General features: G+C 48.4%; 1 protein-coding gene across 1 annotated transcript in view; it reads left to right on the forward strand.

Annotated features, from left to right (window-relative positions):
* BCL3 (BCL3 transcription coactivator) overlaps window positions 1-18,339 on the forward strand; it is a gene marked incomplete at its 3' end in the record, with an annotated part of 32,850 nt that extends 14,511 nt beyond the window's left edge. The window contains 7 exon segments of the mRNA XM_083455282.1: window positions 4,975-5,176; window positions 6,423-6,511; window positions 13,408-13,485; window positions 15,460-15,627; window positions 17,009-17,129; window positions 17,922-18,305; window positions 18,308-18,339. Coding sequence (XP_083311408.1) covers window positions 4,975-5,176; window positions 6,423-6,511; window positions 13,408-13,485; window positions 15,460-15,627; window positions 17,009-17,129; window positions 17,922-18,305; window positions 18,308-18,339 — 1,074 coding nt within the window.
* Between the last annotated feature and the right edge of the window lie 7 nt (window positions 18,340-18,346).

Below are 18,346 nucleotides of genomic sequence, written 5' to 3' on the forward strand. Positions count from 1 at the left end.
TGTCTTGCTCCTTTCGCTGGGAAAACCCCCTCTTTACTGCTGAATCGGAACAAATGTCAATTGGATTTTACATGATCGGGAAACAGCTCCACCCTCTTGGAGCACGTACAAATGTCCCGTGTTTAGATTTTTTTTTTTCCAGCTAGTAGCAGACATTGCAAACTTGCTTTCTACCCGGCGACCCTGGACCCATCTGTTCCTAGTATTGCCTCATCGTCAGTTTCTCTACTGTAACATCTGGCTTGCTGGGGTCTTGGGGGTGGATGAAAGCTAGTACAGACTTGTTCCTGGAAATCCTTTTAACTGGAAATGAAAATTCAATCAACCATGAGTGACACTCACTTTTGGCTTCTACAGTTTTGGTTTCTTTTTAGTTTTGCTGGGGCAGAGCTAGCTTCCTCTTGTCCAAATGCTTCCTGGTACATTTTTAATATCAAGATCATAGAATTGGAAGTGCTGGAAGGGGCTCCAGAGGTCATCTATTCCAACCCCCCTGCAATGCAGGAATCTCAGCTAAAGTATCCATGACAGGTGGGCATCTAACCTCTGCTTAAATACTTCCAAAGAAGGAGAGTCCACAACCTCACGAGGGAATCCGTTGCACTGTCCAATTGTTCTTCCTATTTTGGGGGACGCGGGTGGCGCTATGGGTAAAACCTTAGCGCCTAGGACTTGCCGATCGTCAGGTTGGTGGTTCGAATCCCCACGGCGGGGTGAGCTCCCGTCGTTCGGTCCCAGCTAGCAGTTCGGTGCCCACCTAGCAGTTCGAAAGCACCTCCGGGTGCAAGTAGATAAATAGGGACCGCTTACTAGCGGGAAGGTAAACGGCGTTCCATGTGCTGCGCTGGCTCACCAGATGCAGCTTGTCACACTGGCCACGTGACCCGGAAGTGTCTGCGGACAGCGCTGGCTCCCGGCCTATAGAGTGAGATGAGCGCACAACCCTAGAGTCTGGCAAGACTGGCCTGAACGGGCAGGGGTACCTTTACCTTTTACCTCTTCCTATTTTTGAGTCAGAATCTCCTTTCTTGTAACCTGAACCCATTACCCCCCAAGCCCTACCCTCCAGAGCTGGAGAAACCAAGCTTGTTCCCTCTTTTCTTATATGACAGCCCTTGAAATATTTGAAGGTGGCCTACCCTCTCCCTAGGTATCAAGGCAGATGATGCCATTTTACAAAAGCCGGTGGGGCTGGGAGCAGAACAAAAAAAAATACTCTCCAAAAATAAAACCAGGTTATGTATGCGGCGTCAGCAGCAAGGGTTCTAGCGGCAAAACACTGGAAAGATAAAAACACACCCACTAAAGAGGAATGGGTAGTCAAATTGTGCGAGTACTTGGAGCTTGCGAAGCTGACAGATGCAGTAAGAGATAAACCTATAAAGATGGTGAAAGAAGAATGGGAATGTTTAAATAATTATCTAGGGGATAAGGGTTCATCAAGAAAGACCTGGTTATGTTTAGAATGATACTGCATAGGGAAATGTTCCGTAATACCAAGACGGAATGCAGATAGAGAGAATTGATAAGAATCATGATCTGTTGTGACCTTGACGGAAGCGTACAATAGATGAGCCTTCTTGTGTTTTGGCTCATCTTCCTCTTTTTTCTCTTTTTTTTCTCCCCCCTTTTTTTTCCTTTTTTCTTTTTTTACTTTCCTCCTCCTCCTTTCTTCTTTCTTTTTTCTTTCCCATAATGGCTTATGTTCTATGCCATGTACGTTGATATTTTTTGTAGGTTTTTTTTTAGCTTTTTTCATCATCATTATTATTATTAAGCAATTTGCTTTTATAATTTTGATTGCCTATATTTATCTGTATATTTTTTTAAAAAAAATACTCTCCAGTTGTGCCAAATCAAGCCATCCGATGGCCTTCAGCCTCGTCCCATACCTCTACCACAAAAGTCCGGCCAAAAGACTTCCAAACCAAATGCCTTCCGCAGTTCTATGTTAAACTATGGAACTCTCTCCCACTGGAAAGCTTCTGAAAACCAGTTGCTGGAAGCCACAGGAAGGGGAGAGTTGCTCTTGTGCTGGGATTTTGCTTGCGGGCTTCCTGCAGGCATCTGGTTGGAAAACAGGACTAGACGGGCCTTTGCAGGCTCTTCAAAGATACTTGGACTCTGACTTTGGAGGGTCTCCGAAGAAAAGAGCTTTCCTGTTTACAGACTCTCTCTGTCTGTCTGGAAGCCTTTCCGAGGAAAACAACTGCACCCTACGCAAGTCAGATTGCGGTGAGGGTTCGAGAGAATGTGTGTGTGTGTGTTTGTGCGGAGTTCAGGGGAAAGCGGGCTGTAGATTGCCCTCCCAGCCTGACTGTCATTTCCTTATCTGTTTCTCATAAACCCTTCTTTTGCACCAGCCCTGTCCCTTTCTGAGAAGCGCCCGATTGCGTCAGCGCAGGCAGGTGCTGGGGGCTGCGGTTTCTTCTGTGGGAACCAGCTGGGTTTCCTCTGGTTAGCTGGCTGCATAGGAGATGCTGAGTTTGAACCCTGCCACTTCTTCGGTTTCTCTTCTGTGACATCTCCAGCTACAAACAGCTCTGGTGCAGGGAAGGGGGGGGGGCTACGTTCAACTTTCCCTGCAGTTGTTGTTCTGCTGTTACCCAGAAATGACCTGCAACAACACAGCATGATTTCTGTGCGTAGACAGCAGCATACACACACACACACACACACACACATACACACACACACATACACACAGTGAGATAAATAGGGAGATAATAAATTATTATTTATTGAACTTACTAGTCGTTTTTCCTCTTACAGAAGTAACCCAGAAGCAATTTACAACAAGGGATTCCACTTTTTCATTGAGTTTTGTGCTGGAAGCGAAGCCTTGTCGTTGTTGTTTAGTCGTGTCCGACTCTTCATGACCCCCTGGATCAGAGCACGCCAGGCACTCCTGTCTTCCACTGCCTCCCGCAGTTTGATCAAACTCATGCTGGTAGCTCCGAGAACACTGTCCAACCATCTTGTCCTCTGTCATCCCCTTCTCCTTGTGCCCTCCATCTTTCCCAGCATCAGGGTCTTTTCCAGGTAGTCTTCTCTTCTCATGAGGTGGCCAAAGTACTGGAGCCTCAGCTTCAGGATCTGTCCTTCCAGTGAGCACTCAGGGCTGATTTCCCTAAGAATGGATAGGTTTGATCTTCTTGCAGTCCATGGGACTCTCAAGAGTCTCCTCCAGCACCGTAATTCAAAAGCATCAATTCTTCGGCGATCAGCCTTCTTGATGGTCCAGCTCTCACTTCCATACATCACTACTGGGAAAAACCATCGCTTTAACTATACGGACCTTTGTTGGCAAAGTGATGTCTCTGCTTTTTAAGATGCTGTCTAGGTTTGTCATTACTTTTCTCCCAAGAAGCAGGCATCTTTTAATTTAGTGACCGCTGCTAAGTGAAGCCTTAGTCTGATCCTAAATGTTACTAAGACATGAATCCGGTACCATTCAGCGGAGCTTATTCTCTGTTTAGAGGTCTGTTTCGGATTTAATGTGTGACTGTGGTTTCCTGCTAGCTCTCCTAGTTGTGGAGACCCCCAAGCTCCTTCTCACCCCCTTCCCCCTCTCTCCTCCTTGTTTATATGCCAGAAAAAAAGAAACAGGGTGTTTCTACATCCAGAATCAACTCCCCATGATGCCCAAACTCCATAGCTGTGGGGTGATGTTGTTGTTTTTGCTATGGTTTCAGAGTAAGCCAGGTTCTGAAACTGCAAATCGATCCTAACTAGAGTTTAATCAAGCCAAGGTTTCCGGAACATCACAGGGAACTGTTATTAGTTTACAGTTGGAATCAGAAGCTTCCACTCTCATCTTCTCCCGCAAGGAACTTTTCCAAGCTGGTTTCTAAAAACACTTTTGCTTTGGCATCGTGGCAGCTTTTCTTGTTACTCTATTTTTTATGTATATGATTTTTTTTATTGTTTTTACATAATTTTACACTCTTTATCCTTAACCATTTCAAACATTAAAACAAAAGGTTCTTTCAAACCCTCGGACCTCCCTCCTTCCTTCCCTCCCTCCGTGAGTTCCATATTTAAAATAAAGTATTCTGCATCTTTTACCCTTACCCATCTATTATATAGGCACAGTTACCATAATTGATCCCGTTCGCATCAACAGGTACCAAGGTATATCAAATAATTTACTCCAGTCTTTTAGGAATACTTGATCTTCCTGGTTTCTGACCTTTCCTGTCAATTTCGCCATCTCTGCGTACTCCATCACTTTAGTCTGCCGTTCTTCTTCTCTGTCTTTCCATCTCTGGGCTAGAAGCATTCTCACAGCTGTTGTCACAGACATAAAAAAGCTTTTCCTGTTACTCTAAATCCTATTGTCAAGGCTTGCATGACCCATATCTAAAGCAGCAGACATGTACACAATGCTTTGAGCTGCTTCTACGGAAGAGACGCCGTCATCCATTTTGATCCATCATGGCTGCCTCAAAGTATGCCTGAAACATACCGCAGCTGCTGGCTTTGATGGATACGAAGGCCTCGGAGGGCACAGATTAAGAACTTTAGTTATAGTAAAAAGGTAAAGGGACCCCTGACCATTAGTTCCAGTCGTGGCCGACTCTGGGGTTGCACGCTCATCTCGCTTTACTGGCCGAGGGAGCTGGCGTACAGCTTCCGGGTCATGTGGCCAGCATGACTAAGCCGCTTCTGGCGAACCAGAGCAGCTCACGGAAACGCTGTTTACCTTCCCGCCAGAGTGGTACCTATTTATCTACTTGCACTTTGATGTGCTTTCAAACTGCTAGGTTGGCAGGAGCAGGGACCGAGCAACGGGAGCTCACCCCGTCGCGGGGATTCGAACCGCCAACCTTCTGATCGGCAAGCCCTAGGCTCTGTGGTTTAACCCACAGCGCCACCCGCATCCCTTTTAGTTATAGTAGACCTCTATAAATACATAACCAGCAGCCATCCGCATTCACAAATAGGTTTTTTTTTGTCCCCTACAAACTCCAGACCCCCTTACACTTGGCCGTCATCACAGCCCAGCCAACTCTGGTGAAGCTGCTGTTGTCTCACGGAGCATCACCCATGGTGCTGGACCGCAACGGGCAAACCGCCCTCCACCTTGCCTGTGAACACGACAGCGTCCATTGCCTGCAGGAGTTGCTGGATGGGAGCCCTGCCCCTCTGGATTTGGAGGCTCGAAACTTTGAGGGTGAGTGTGGATGAGGAACCAGGGGTGGGGGTGGGGAAATGGGTTGGTGTCTTGATCGGGACCCAAGGATATAACTCCCAACCCGCTGCCCTAATGAAATTCGGAGCTTCGGTTAACTTCCGTACATCATCACACCACCCATGGGCTGGAGCTTCTCAGTTTGAGCACAATGGATGTGTTATTCAAACCCTGGGCACCTGAATTTTAGTAGTTCTTTGGGTCACCGCCGCCCAGTGGCGTAGCGTGGGGGGTGCAGGGGGGGCCGGCCGCACCGGGCGCAACATCTGGGGGGGCGAACTCGCACTCGCAGCTCTCTGCCCCTACCTGGCTCACTCACTCTCTCACACTGCAGTGCTGGCTGTGCAAATCCAATCCGAGCCACCGGGTCGCTGCCCACTGTGGAGGGGGGGGGGTGCCAGGCGTGCTAAAATCAAGTGCTAAAATCCACGGGTTAGGGGGCGCAAATTACTTGCCTTGCCCCGGGTGCTGAAAACCCACGCTACGCCACTGCCGCCGCCTATAGATTACTGTGTTCCTGGTAGACCGTATGGAAAATGGTGGTCTTGGAGATCAATGCCAACATCTTCAACTTGGCATGGCAGCTGATTTTGGCATCTACATAGTATAAATATGAATGAATGAACGAACAAAACATGTCTCTCCTGTTTCAGTCTCTATAGCCACAGCACGCACTGTAACTTTCCTTGACTTTACCCCCAGCTCTGTGCATTTATGTTTCGCAGGGTGCGAACAAAGGGCTTTGCGCCTTTATACAATATGCATGTGTGCTTGGGCCCAGGGTCTTTTGCCTCACCATCCCCACTACTGATTCCCTGTTGCTACTCAGCTTTAAAAAACAAAAAGTGTCCCTGGATTCATTGAAAAAAATCTGGCAACCATAGTATAAAGTATTCCAAAAACGATTGCAACATAGGATCCTTCATATTATTATTATTATTATTATTACTACTACTACCATACACTTTTATATACTGCTTTCAGTCACAAGGAGACCTTAAACATATAACAGTCACAGTCATTTAAAAGTAAATCCTGAAATACCATTTTAAACCACAGCGATAAAATTATTATTACTACTGGGTTTTCTACATCATTTTGTTTTGTTTCCCCATTTTCTATTCGTTATATGGAGGAACTATCCTGCCTCTGTGAGACAGATAATCCTCAGATGTACATTTTCTTCCTTCTTCAGTTGTCTCATTTCTTTCTCTTGCTTTTTGACCAGGTTTTTCACCTCTCCATGTGGCTGTTGGAACCCAGAATCGTGACATTATTCTGACTCTGCTAGAACATGGGGCAGATGTTGATGCTGTGGTAAGTAAGTGCGGGAGATGCACTGAACTTTCTCAGAAGACGTCGTTTTGAGGAAAATTGAAGACAGGTTTCCTTTTTCTCACTCCGCTTAGAAGAGGAAGGCCATTTCGCGGAATTTTCTCTGAATGTTCTCCAACGTTTGTGGTGGCTGCCATTTCCCTCCCACAATGCCCTGCAACAAAGCTAGGCCTGGAGCATTATGGAGGATGCAAAAAGGGCCCGGGCTACGAACAAACACACACACAGAGGCCACAATCAAACTATCCATGTAAAGCACTATGGTACCACTTTCAACTGTCATGGCTTTCCCCCAAAGAATCCTGGGAGTCGTAGTTTGTTAAGGGTGCTGAGAGTTGTTAGAAAGCCCATATTCCCCTCCCAGAGCTACAATTCCCAGAGCGGTTTAGCGCTCTATCTCTCTTGCCAGGGAGCTCTGGGAACTGAGACTCTCTGAGAGGAGCAGGGGACCCCTCCCAACAACTCTCAGCACCCTTAAGGAACTACAACTCCCAGGATTCTTAGGGGGAAGCCATGACTGTATAAAGTGGCATCATAATGCTTTTACATGGTTTGACTGTGGCCACACACACAGTCTCAGAGGGAGAAAGAAGGAATTTGTCCTCCCTTCATGACTAATGATGAGCCCTACTCCCAAGAAACTGTTAGGGGATTTCCCTTCCTCTGAGAAATTCAGTGAAATCCACCTTCCCCCTTCCAGGAAAAAAAAAACCCACCCAGTAGTTGCCCACAAATGGGGTGAAGAATTTTGAGAGGAAGCCTTGCTGACAGCTCTAACATAGCAGGGTTCGAGAGAACTCAGTTGGTTAGAGCGTAGTGCTAATTATGCCAGGGTGGTGAGTTTAATCCCTATATGGGAAAGCGGCAGTTGAACAAAGCTTGCTGCCTGCGTAAAATTTTAAATTTCAGCAAATGTGCATCTGTTTCCATAGCTTGTTTATTTGCTGATACAGTGGTACCTCGGGTTGCAAACACCTCGAGTTACAAACACTTCAGGTTACAGACTCCGCTAACCCAGAAGTAGTACCTCGGGTTAAGGACTTTACCTCAGGATGAGAACAGGAATCACGCGGCAGCGGGAGGCCCCATTACCTAAAGTGGCACCTCAGGTTAAGAACAGTTTCAGGTTAAGAACAGACCTCCAGAACGAATTAAGTTTGTAACCAGAGGTACCACTGTACAATCATACCTCTTGTTACGTTCGGTTCAGGTTACATCTTTTCAGGTTGCGACCCAGAAGTACCGAAAAGGGTTACTTCCAGGTTTCACTGCTCACGCATGCGCAAAATGACATGTGCATGCGCAGAAGCGGAGAATCGCGACCCATGCGTGCGCAGACGCGGGTTGCTTTCCTCTCAGGTTGCGAAAGGGGCTCCGGAACAGATCCCGTTCGCAACCAGAGGTACCACTGTACAGTGGTGCCTCACAAGATGAAAAGAATCCGTTCTGTGAGTCTCTTCGTCTAGCGGTTTTTTCGTCTTGCGAAGCAAGCCCATTAGCGGATTAGCGCTATTAGCGGTTTAGCAGCTATTAGCGGCTATTAAAGGCTTAAGGGATTAGCGGATTAGCTGCTAAAAGGCTATTAGCAGCTTAGTGCCTTAGAAAAAGGGGGTGGGGAGCGGAAAAAAATCGCAAGAATCGCAAGACATTTTCATCTTGCGAAGCAAGCCCATAGAGAAATTCGTCCTGCGAAGCACATTGAAAAACGGAAAACCCTTTCGTCTAGCGGGTTTTCTGTCTTGCGAGGCATTCGTCTTGCGGGGCACCACTGTACAGTGTTTTACAAGAGGGCAGGTTCCTGTCCCGAGGCGCTTACAATATAAGATCCAGTTCAATGGCGCTGGGAGAATGGATTGTAAACAAAGGGGAACCATGAGCATGGGTAGGAGGTCTACGGTGTTGTGCCGGAAACTCCGCAGAAGAAATGGCTTTGAGGAAGGATTCTGGAGGAAGCGGAGACAAAATGGGCATCACAGCGTTCCTGGGCAAGCGAGGCAGGGCGGGTGGAGTTGCTTGAGGGCGTAAGAGCTGTTTAGACAGCCGCAGGTGTGGAGAGTTACTTGCTCCTGCAAGTCAGAGGGAGAGGCTGCGTTCGGTCATCAGGGCCCATTTGCTAGACAAGCCTCTGAAGGGTGCCTTGTCATGGCTGTGAGATTTCAACATTGAATTTCCAAACCTCATTGGCTGAAGCCTCAGGAGATGACTTGCATGTGAAAATGACCCAACACAGATTAATCACTGCAAGCAAGTTGTCCCCCCCCCCCACTTTATTTCCTTAGTGTAAGAAGAGCCTGTCTGTTGGAACAAGCCAAAGGCCTATCTAGTCCCGCAGCCTGTTCTCACAGTGGCCAGCCAAATAATAATCATAATTTTAGGGACGCGGGTGGCGCTGTGGTCTAAACCACTGAGCCTCTTGGGCTTGCTGATCGGAAGGTCGGCAGTTCGAATCCCGGCGACGGGGTGAGCTCCCATTGCTCTGTCACAGCTCCTGCCAACTTAGCAGTTTGAAAGCACGCCAGTGCAAGTAGATAAATAGGTGGTGGGAAGGTAAAAGGCGTTTCCGTGCGTTTAGGTTCCCATCACGGTGTTGCATTGTGCCAGAAGCGGTTTATTCATGCTGGCCACATGACCCGGAAAGCTGTCTGTGGACAAACGCCGGCTCCCTCAGCCTGAAAAGTGAAATGAGCGCCGCAACCCCATAGTCGCCTTTGAATGGACTATACCATCCAGGGGTCCTTTACCTTACCTTAATAATTTTATTAATAATTACCTTAATAATTTTATTAATTATACCAGGCATGTCCAAAGTCCATTTTCGGGGCCTAATTCAGCCCACCACTCAGTTTAATCTGGCCCCTGTGGCAGTTTATTTCCTGGGGTAAAATCAAATCCCCCCAAGCTCAACTTCAATCCTAAAAAAAAGCTCAAGAACCTTGGGGTAAAATCGTAAAAAAAAAAAGCTCAACAACTTAAATCCTAAAAAACAAGAACTTTGGTCAGCCCTCACTCATGTTCACTTCATCAAATCTGGCCCTGTTTGAAAAAAGTCTGGGCACCCCGATTTCCAACACATATAAAAGCATAATAAGAAGTCAGCCATTAAAAACTTCCCTGAACAGGGCAGCATTCAGGTGTCTTCTAAAAGTCAGATAGTTGTTTATCTCCTTGACATTCGATTGGAGGGCATTTCACAGGGTGGGCGCCACCACCGAGAAGGCCCTCTGCCTGGTTCCCTGTAACGTCACTTCGTTCAGGGAGGGAACCACCAGAAGGCCCTTGGCTCTAGACCTCAGTGTCCGGGTGAATGATGGAGGTGGAGACGCTCCTTCAGGTATACTGGACCGAGGCCGTTTAGGGCTTTAAAGGTCAGCACCTACACTTTGAATTGTGCTCAGAAACGTACTGGGAGCCAATGTAGGTCTTTCAGGACTGGTGTTCCCAGTCACCAGTCTAGCTGCCGCATTCTGGATTAGTTGTAGTTTCCGAGTCACCTTCAAGTGACTCAAGCCCTCAAGCTAAGCCTAGCCATTGTGGCTAGTAGCCATTCCTAGCCTTTATCCTCCCTGAATTTGTCCCATGTTTGATCATCCACTTGGATCATGGTCGGTTACCATTTTCTGAACCTTTATTTATTTATTTAAAAGCACTTCTAAATCACTCAGTATTTTTTAAAATCTCTGTAAGTGGCGTGCGACTGAAAAAAAATGCTTGTTTGTTTTTAATTCGTCAGAGCAAAAGTACAGTACAAAACCAGCAAGGCAGTAGTCTAAAAGCAAATTCAAAACAGGAATTTGGAGAATTCAGATGAATCAAAGTGTTTATGTCCTCAGGCATTGAGTCATGTGCAATACTTTTCCATCGGCGGAGTCAGGCATGCGGTACTGCAATAAGGTCACCCGCACACTCATCGAATGGTCATCAAATGTCGGGCGATGTACAAACTGATTAAAACAGATGGAAAGCAGCCTTTCCCGCTCCCCAAAGGTTCCCTTATTTGTTGTACCACCCAAACTACTAAGTGCTGTGCAAGCTTTTTAAAAATTCAGCCGATGCTCCCTGCAGACTTGCAAACCTGAACAAGCACACACACAAAAATAATATAAACTACAGTCAGATGTACCTTAAGGGCTGGAGACTGAGCCAACCTTCTTAAACAGAAGCTTCTGGATTCCTTATTCTCAGTTTATAGCTGTGCAGTAACATGCAGGTAAAGGTAAAGGGACCCCTGACCATTAGGTCCAGTTGTGGCCAACTCTGGGGTTATGGCGCTCATCTCGCTTTATTGGCCGAGGGAGCCGGCGTACAGCTTCTGGGTCATGTGGCCAGCATGACTAAGCTGTTTCTGGCGAACCAGAGCAGCGCATGGAAACGCCGTTTACCTTCCCGCCGGAGCGGTACCTATTTATCTACTTGCACTTTGACGTGCTTTCGAACTGCTAGGTTGGCAGGAGCAGGGACCGAGCAACGGGAGCTCACCCCGTTGTGGGGTTTCGAACCGCCGACCTTCTGATCAGCAAGTCCTAGGCTCTGTGGTTTAACCCACAGCGCCACCCACGTCCCTTAACATGCAGGAGTATACTATATATTCTCGTTGGGGGAAAAGGTGAGGGATAAATAAATAATCATACACTCATGTGTGTACAGCTCGTTCGGTAAAGCCTGAGGCTCTTAATCTCAGGGTTGTGGGTTCGAGCCCCACCCGGGGCAAAAGATTGGACTAGATTAGGGCTGCCATATTTTAAAGGGTGAAATTCCAGCCACAGAAGTTCTTGAGTTTTTCTTTGCAAAATCTCCCTTAAAAATGAAGTTTTTGAGCTATTTTTTAGGGAATTCACACCCCCCCCCCAAATCAACGCTTCCAGCATGGTTTGCCATACACCCAGGTTTTCCCGGACATTTTAAACAATTTTCACCCAGACGCTATTCCTGACAAAGGAATCCCAGATAAGTCCGGAAAGTTCCAGACGTATGACAGCCCTAGATGACCCTTGTGCTCCCTTCTGACTTTTAACATTTAAATTTATGCAGATCTTTATTTTTTTAAAAAATATATACCACCTTGCATTTTATTGAACTATTCTTGAGGCACAACAGCAGTGCCTAGGTGCAGATAACAGTGCCTACCGAAAAGGGAGTTTGACAGAAAGTGATTCTGCATTGAGGAGATACTGATTGCACCTTACTTAATGTTATCCATCCTACCCCACCCATGTTAAGCCGAATTCAAGCTTCCTCTTTCGTTTGTTGTTGTTTAAGCTGTCATTCCTTCTATGTGCACACACTTGCCGGTGAATGGGTCCATTCGCAGTGTACACAAGGGTGTCGACATACGGCTCTTGTGAGGAAGCCTAGTAGGACAGGGCTTGAACGTAGCAGAATTAACAAATATGTTAGGGTTTTTTCCCCCCTCCACACACCCACACACCTTTAAGAACAGAAAGTGCCTCCTAATGCAAATCTAATTTAATGCAAATCTAATTAAACCCCTGGCTTGAGAGCAGTACATGTGAAAAGGATCTAGGAGTCTTGGTTGACCACAAACTTGACATGAGCCAACAGTGTGACGCGGCAGCTAAAAAAGTCAATGCAATTCTGGGCTGCATCAATAGGAGTATAGCATCTAGATCAAGGGAAGTAATAGTGCCACTGTATTCTGCTCTGGTCAGACCTCACCTGGAGTACTGTGTCCAGTTCTGGGCACCACAGTTCAAGAAGGACACTGACAAACTGGAACGTGTCCAGAGGAGGGCAACCAAAATGGTCAAAGGCCTGGAAACGATGCCTTATGAGGAATGGCTAAGGGAGCTGGGCATGTTTAGCCTGGAGAAGAGGAGGTTAAGAGGTGATATGATAGCCATGTTCAAATATATAAAAGGATGTCACATAGAGGAGGGAGAAAGGTTGTTTTCTGCTGCTCCAGAGAAGCGGACACGGAGCAATGGATCCAAACTACAAGAAAGAAGATTCCACCTAAACATTAGGAAGAACTTCCTGACTGTTTGACAGTGGAATTTGCTGCCAAGGAGTGTGGTGGAGTCTCCTTCTTTGGAGGTCTTTAAGCAGAGGCTTGACAACCATATGTCAGGAGTGCTCTGATGGTGTTTCCTGCTTGGCAGGGGGTTGGACTCGATGGCCCTTGTGGTCTCTTCCAACTCTATGATTCTATGATTCTAATTTCAAAGTCACTGCGCTACAAGTCCCAGAGTTTCTTGGGAAGAGGGATTGATAGCTAAAGCACTCTGGCAATTGTAATTTGGGGGGCGAAATGGTGGCTCTCAGCACCAACTGCAGGACCCCGGATTCTGGGATTCTGTTGGAACAGTATCCTGGTGCTATAAATGTGTAGTTCTGGTGGTCCCCCAATTCATTCTGTGCTATGGGGCAGGACAGAGGGCAGCTCCGGCCCTCCTTACTCTTTTCTGATGGCCCTCTAAGCTACTGCTTTTAGGACTGGAACGGGTTGGAGGAAGAGTGAAATATACTCAGAGTCGAGAGTGGATTTCATGCTCTTTATTCAGCTCATAGTGGTGAGGAGGAATGGAAGTTCCCCCAGAATGTCTGCTTTATATACATTATTTACACAATGGGCCCCACGTGATTGGCTCATTCCGGGATTCTCCTGTAGGCCAATCAGGTTGCGGATTCACTTCCACCTGGAGCTGGATTGGGTGGCTCCTGTGGACCAATCAGACTGCTGCGTTCTGGGTCCTATTGTTCTAGGACCAATCAGACTGCTGCCTTTTGGATCCTATTCAACTCAGTACATAACAAAGAGGATTGTGAATTCTGTTCCATCCTCCCTCCCGTAAACTGAGAACTGATGCAGGATTTGACCGAATCTTTACTCTCGCACCGTTGTGGTTCTCTCCCCACCCTAGGATATTAAGAGCGGGCGGTCTCCTCTACTGCATGCTGTGGAGAATGATAATCTGGAGATGGTTGAGCTGCTGCTACAGGTAAGCTACTCTCACATCTCCTCTACCCGTAACCCCTTGTGATCGTTTCGTAAGAGCCGAGCACCCTTGTTCTGCCCCAAATGGGGGGGGGGGGAGCTCACTCGCACACATTAATGAACGCAAACCTCTTGAGGGCCGGCCCCAACATTGGGCAGAGGCGGCGATGGTGTCAGGCGGCAGATTCTGTAGGGCAGGAAGTGGTGTTGAGGTGTTGGAGAGCACAGCTGCGTGGGCAGAGCAGCCACCCTGGCTGGCAGGAGCTGGAGCCAGGAGAAGGTCAGAGATAAGAGTAACAAAAACAACAACACCGGTGTCAGTGAGGTTAAGTCTTTATTCAAAGAAACCAAAACAGCCCAGGCCTAGTGATCGCAGCAACTCTTCTCAGTACGTCTTGTCCCAACGAGGCAGTTGGAAGGACTGAATGTTTTCCCCCCACATTCCCACTCCTCCATTCTCCATCCTTCCCCAGAAACCAGAGGTAGGGTTGCCATATTTAAAGAAGCTTTTTGAGCTTTTTTGAGGGGGGGCGGAGTTTCAAAAACCCAGACAATTTTCCAAAATCCCCCCCCCCGGGCGCTAATTGTCATTGGATTCCGTCATTGGAATCCCAGACAGGTCCAGGAAATTCTGGTCATATGGCAACCCTACCTGAGGCTCCTTCGTCTTGTCTCTCTTTGCTCTGCCCTTGTCATTTCTCTACTTTTGCGGAATTGCTCTCCCTAGAAAGGCTCGCCTTGTGCCTTCATTATAAACCTTTTAAAATGTGTTGGGGGGGCGGCTATTGGATTGTTCTTGTTTTTATTATGTATTTTGTATTACATCTATTAAATTTGTCACAGGGCAGTTATGACATAAAATCACAATATAAAATCATAAAATACATAGTAAAAACAAAAAAACAAAAACAGTCCAGTAGGAGACCCCCCCCCCCAACAATAATAAGTTCTGGCAGACCAGGGGAGAGGGGAGCTTACCACATCAGGAAGCAGGGCGACCCCCTGGATTCTTCAGCATCTCTGTCTCCTGGTCCCCCTCCTCTCCTGCCTCTGATTCTGGACTGCTCTCTGCTCCAGCCTCTTCCTGCTCACTAAGCCCTGTTGCCTCCCAGTCTTCTCCCTCCAACCACTCGTAGTCATCCTACCACCAATCCCCTGGCTCTGAGCTTTCTTCCCCTTGGGGGTTCCCAACTGGTGCCTCCCACCATTCCTTAGCGTCCAGCCAGTCCGTTATATCGGTGCCCTCCAGAGGATGATGCCCTGCCACTAACAAGATTCAGCTGCTGGCCTGGCCAGTTTTTGCATGTGAGATGGGCACGGTGGCATCTTGACCTTTGGCTGGGCAGCCCGCTGGCGCTGCGTAGACCCCAGTCCAAAATGGAGAAACGGCCTGCGTGCTCCAGAATCAAAAGGCCTACAAATAATACTTAAGTGGAAAATGCTTATTATTAGTAGTAGTAGTAGTACCCCGCTCATCTGGCTGGGTTTCCCCAGCCACTGGGCGGCTTCCAACAAAGATTAAAAATATATTAAAATGTCACACATTTAAAAATTTCCCTGAACAGGGCTGCCTTCAGATGTCTTCTAAATGTCAGGTAGTTGTTTATCTCTTTGACATCTGATGGGAGGGCGTTCCACAGGGTGGGTGCCACTACCGAGAAGGCCCTCTGCCTGGTTCCCTGTAGCTTTGCTTCTCACAATGAGGGAACTGCCAGAAGGCCCTCAGCGGTGGACCTCAGCGTCCGGGCAGAATGATGGAGGTGGAGACGCTTATATTTTCTCAAATCTGACTGCGGCATCACCGGATAAATTTCTGCAGTGCCAGTAAACCTAACAGACCTTGTCCTCCAGTGTTTTCCCCAAAGGCTTCCTTGCCCAGGGATTTTCTCTTATTGTTAACCATGTGGGAGCGTTAGATTCCCTCAAATCTGCCCCAGCCATTCTGTTAATGTGTCCATGTTTCTCCCCCGCTTTGCAGCACGGAGCCAACGTCAATGCTCAGTCGTACGGGGGCAACACAGCGCTCCATGCGGCCTGCGGGCGGGGGCTTCTGGAAACCCTGCGTCTCCTGGTGCGCAACGGGGCGGATGGCAGCTTGAAGAACTACCACAATGACACCCCCTTGATGGTGGCCAAGAATAAAAGGGTGAGAGGATACACAGAGAGACAGAGGAACTTCACGATGCCTCCATCGGAGCTTGGTACACTGGTGCCTCGCAAGACGAAATTAATTTGTTCCGCGAGTTTTTTCGTCTTGCGAAGCACCACTGCAGTTAAACACTAACAACGGCGGGGAGGGTGGGGAGAAGCAGGGCAGCTGCCGCAGCCGGTACCTCGGACTCACCCGCGCCTTGTGGCCACCGCGCGACGCGGCTGCTGGAGGGCGGCGGGGCTCAGGAGCGCGACTCCGGCTGCAACGCTGGCTGCTGGCGGCAACAGCTCTCTGAGAGGAGCGCGTGAGGGCGGTGGGCTGCGGCGCGAGGCAGCCGGAAGGTCGGCCATCAGCCGGAAGGTGGGAGGGAGCCGGAGGAGTCGGCAGCCGGAAGGTGGGAGGGAGCCGGAGGAGCGGGGAAGCGAGCGTGCGTGCGTGCAGTGACCGTCGCCATGACAGGAGAGGCAGGGCTGTTTCGTCTAGCGAAGCAAGCCCTTAGGAAAATCCATCTTGCGAAGCACCTCAGAAAACGAAAAACCCTTTCATCTAGCGAGTTTTTGTCTTCCGAGGCATTCGTCTTGCGGGGTACCACTGTATTCGGTTCATCATAAGCTTTCTTCAGCCCGAACATCACAGCGACCAATGCCAACAGACATCGACACACTTAGGGATCCACAGAGTCTTCGCAGTTCACGTGACAGACCTCAGCAACTCAGCATTTTGGCTAATCTACTTTATTTACATATAAACACACACAGAACACTGCAACATGGCCCCCTCTCTCTCTAGCATCAGACAGCAAAGAGAAAAAGAACAAAGGACAATAGTCCCACTTCACGGGGACACAGTCACACACACATCCTGTTTCCGTCCCTTCCCACTCTGTGGAGTCAAAACATATACCGTCATGTGATAGACAACAGTCCCATGACTGCAATCATGGGGCAGGAATTCTAACACTGGTCACCCCAGTCCATGGGCACCAACACCTGCCATCTGTTAAGCAATTTTTAGATTTAGATTTTTAGATGCGTTATCTAACGACCCTGTAGTGTAGATCAGTGCTGTTAACCCTGTATCTCAGGAGGGAAGCCTGAGGCTGGGAGCTGAGGGTTCTTAGTGAGCTCTTGACGGAGGCGAGATTTGAACCCGCAACCTTCCAGTTTGTTGCTCACAGTTTCAGCTGTTGCACCGCATTGGGAACTGACAAGTTAGGAAATAGTCCTGGGAGATCTAAAAGGTGAATTGGCACTCTGGGAGAGGGTGGCTGCTTTGTGGACCTGTCAGGGCACCTGGTGTTCAAGGTGAGATCTTGCGAGCGAGCTGAGCGGTTGGGGAATTTCTTTTAAATCTCTCCTGTCTCTCCCATCATCAGGTGATTGACATCCTGAGAGGAAAAACTTCCCGCCCTGGGCCGCCGCCTGAAAACATCCGTGAGGGATCGTCCCCAGCAACCAGCAATGCCAGCTCTCCTGGTATCCGACCCGTCCACACTGGTGAGTAACCTCTCCCCAAGTGCGAGACAGCCGCCCATGTTTTCATCCTGCAGCCGCCTCAGTCCTGGATTAAAAGGGGTGTGAGAATTCGCATCTGAGGCAACAGATACTCTCAAACACGCATGCCAGATAGGGAGCGGTGTGCGAGAAGAATTGAGGTCAGGGAGTATCCTGCATGTAGGGCTGAACTCTGCCATTGGTAGATTAATCAACCAAACCTTTAGTTGATTAACCAATGGGGACTTTAAAAAACCCACAAAAAACACCTCACCAATAACTGACAGGACAGCAAGTTAAGTACAGTCGTACCTCAGAAGCCAAACGCCTTATGACTCGAATGTTTTGGCTCCTGAGCGCCGCAAACCTGGAAGTGAGTGTTCCGGTTTGCGAATGTTCTTTGGAATCTGAACATCCTCCGTGGCTTCTGATTGGCTGCAGGAGCTTCCTGCAGCCAATCGGAAGCCACACTTTGGTTTCTGAACATTCTGAAGTAAAATGGACTTCCAGCACGGATTCCGTTCGAATTCCGAGGTACGACTGTACACATTTTTATTTGTTTTGAGGCTATTAGGATTTTAATGAATGATTTCCCATAGGAAAATTTTCTCCCAGTAGTTTTTGCTAAGTAGCAAGTTATGTTATGCTTCCTTTAGTATCTCAGAGAAGTGTTGAGGCTTTGGTAATAGGCAAAGCTTAAATTCCACTGAATTTTAAGTTGTCTTTTTTTAACCAATTAAGTTCTCCTGTTGGGTTGACTGCGTTCTTCTCCTCTGTGCTTCTGTCTCCCTCCAGGCTTGCTGAGGGCTTCGCCCGACTCCTGCCCCACCACCCCTAGCCCCGCCCAGACCCCGAAACCCCACAGAGCCGTGCAGTCCCCCAACTCGGCCAATCAGAAGCCCGAGAGCACTGCATCGACCAATGGGCCTTTGACACATGGCACCTTGCCTGGGGTGAAACTGGAAAGGAGCCCGACTCCGCCCACACCGGAGCAGCCAATGGGATTTCCAGGGATGCCCAAATTCTTCCTGCCAGTGGCTGAGAGCCTGGTGGATCCCGCCTTCCACGCCACCCTCTACCCCTTCGCATCATCCAGCCACAGCTATTCGCCGCATCACCTCTGCCTGCTTCCCACCGGCATGCAGCATTCCGTCATATCCCTGCCTGCAGCGCCCCAGGCCATCGGATTCACCCGCGGGGCACGGAGGTGGACCAATCAC

This window comes from Podarcis tiliguerta (genome assembly GCF_965153285.1).
Source record: "Podarcis tiliguerta genome assembly, chromosome: 8".
NCBI lineage: Eukaryota > Metazoa > Chordata > Lepidosauria > Squamata > Lacertidae > Podarcis > Podarcis tiliguerta.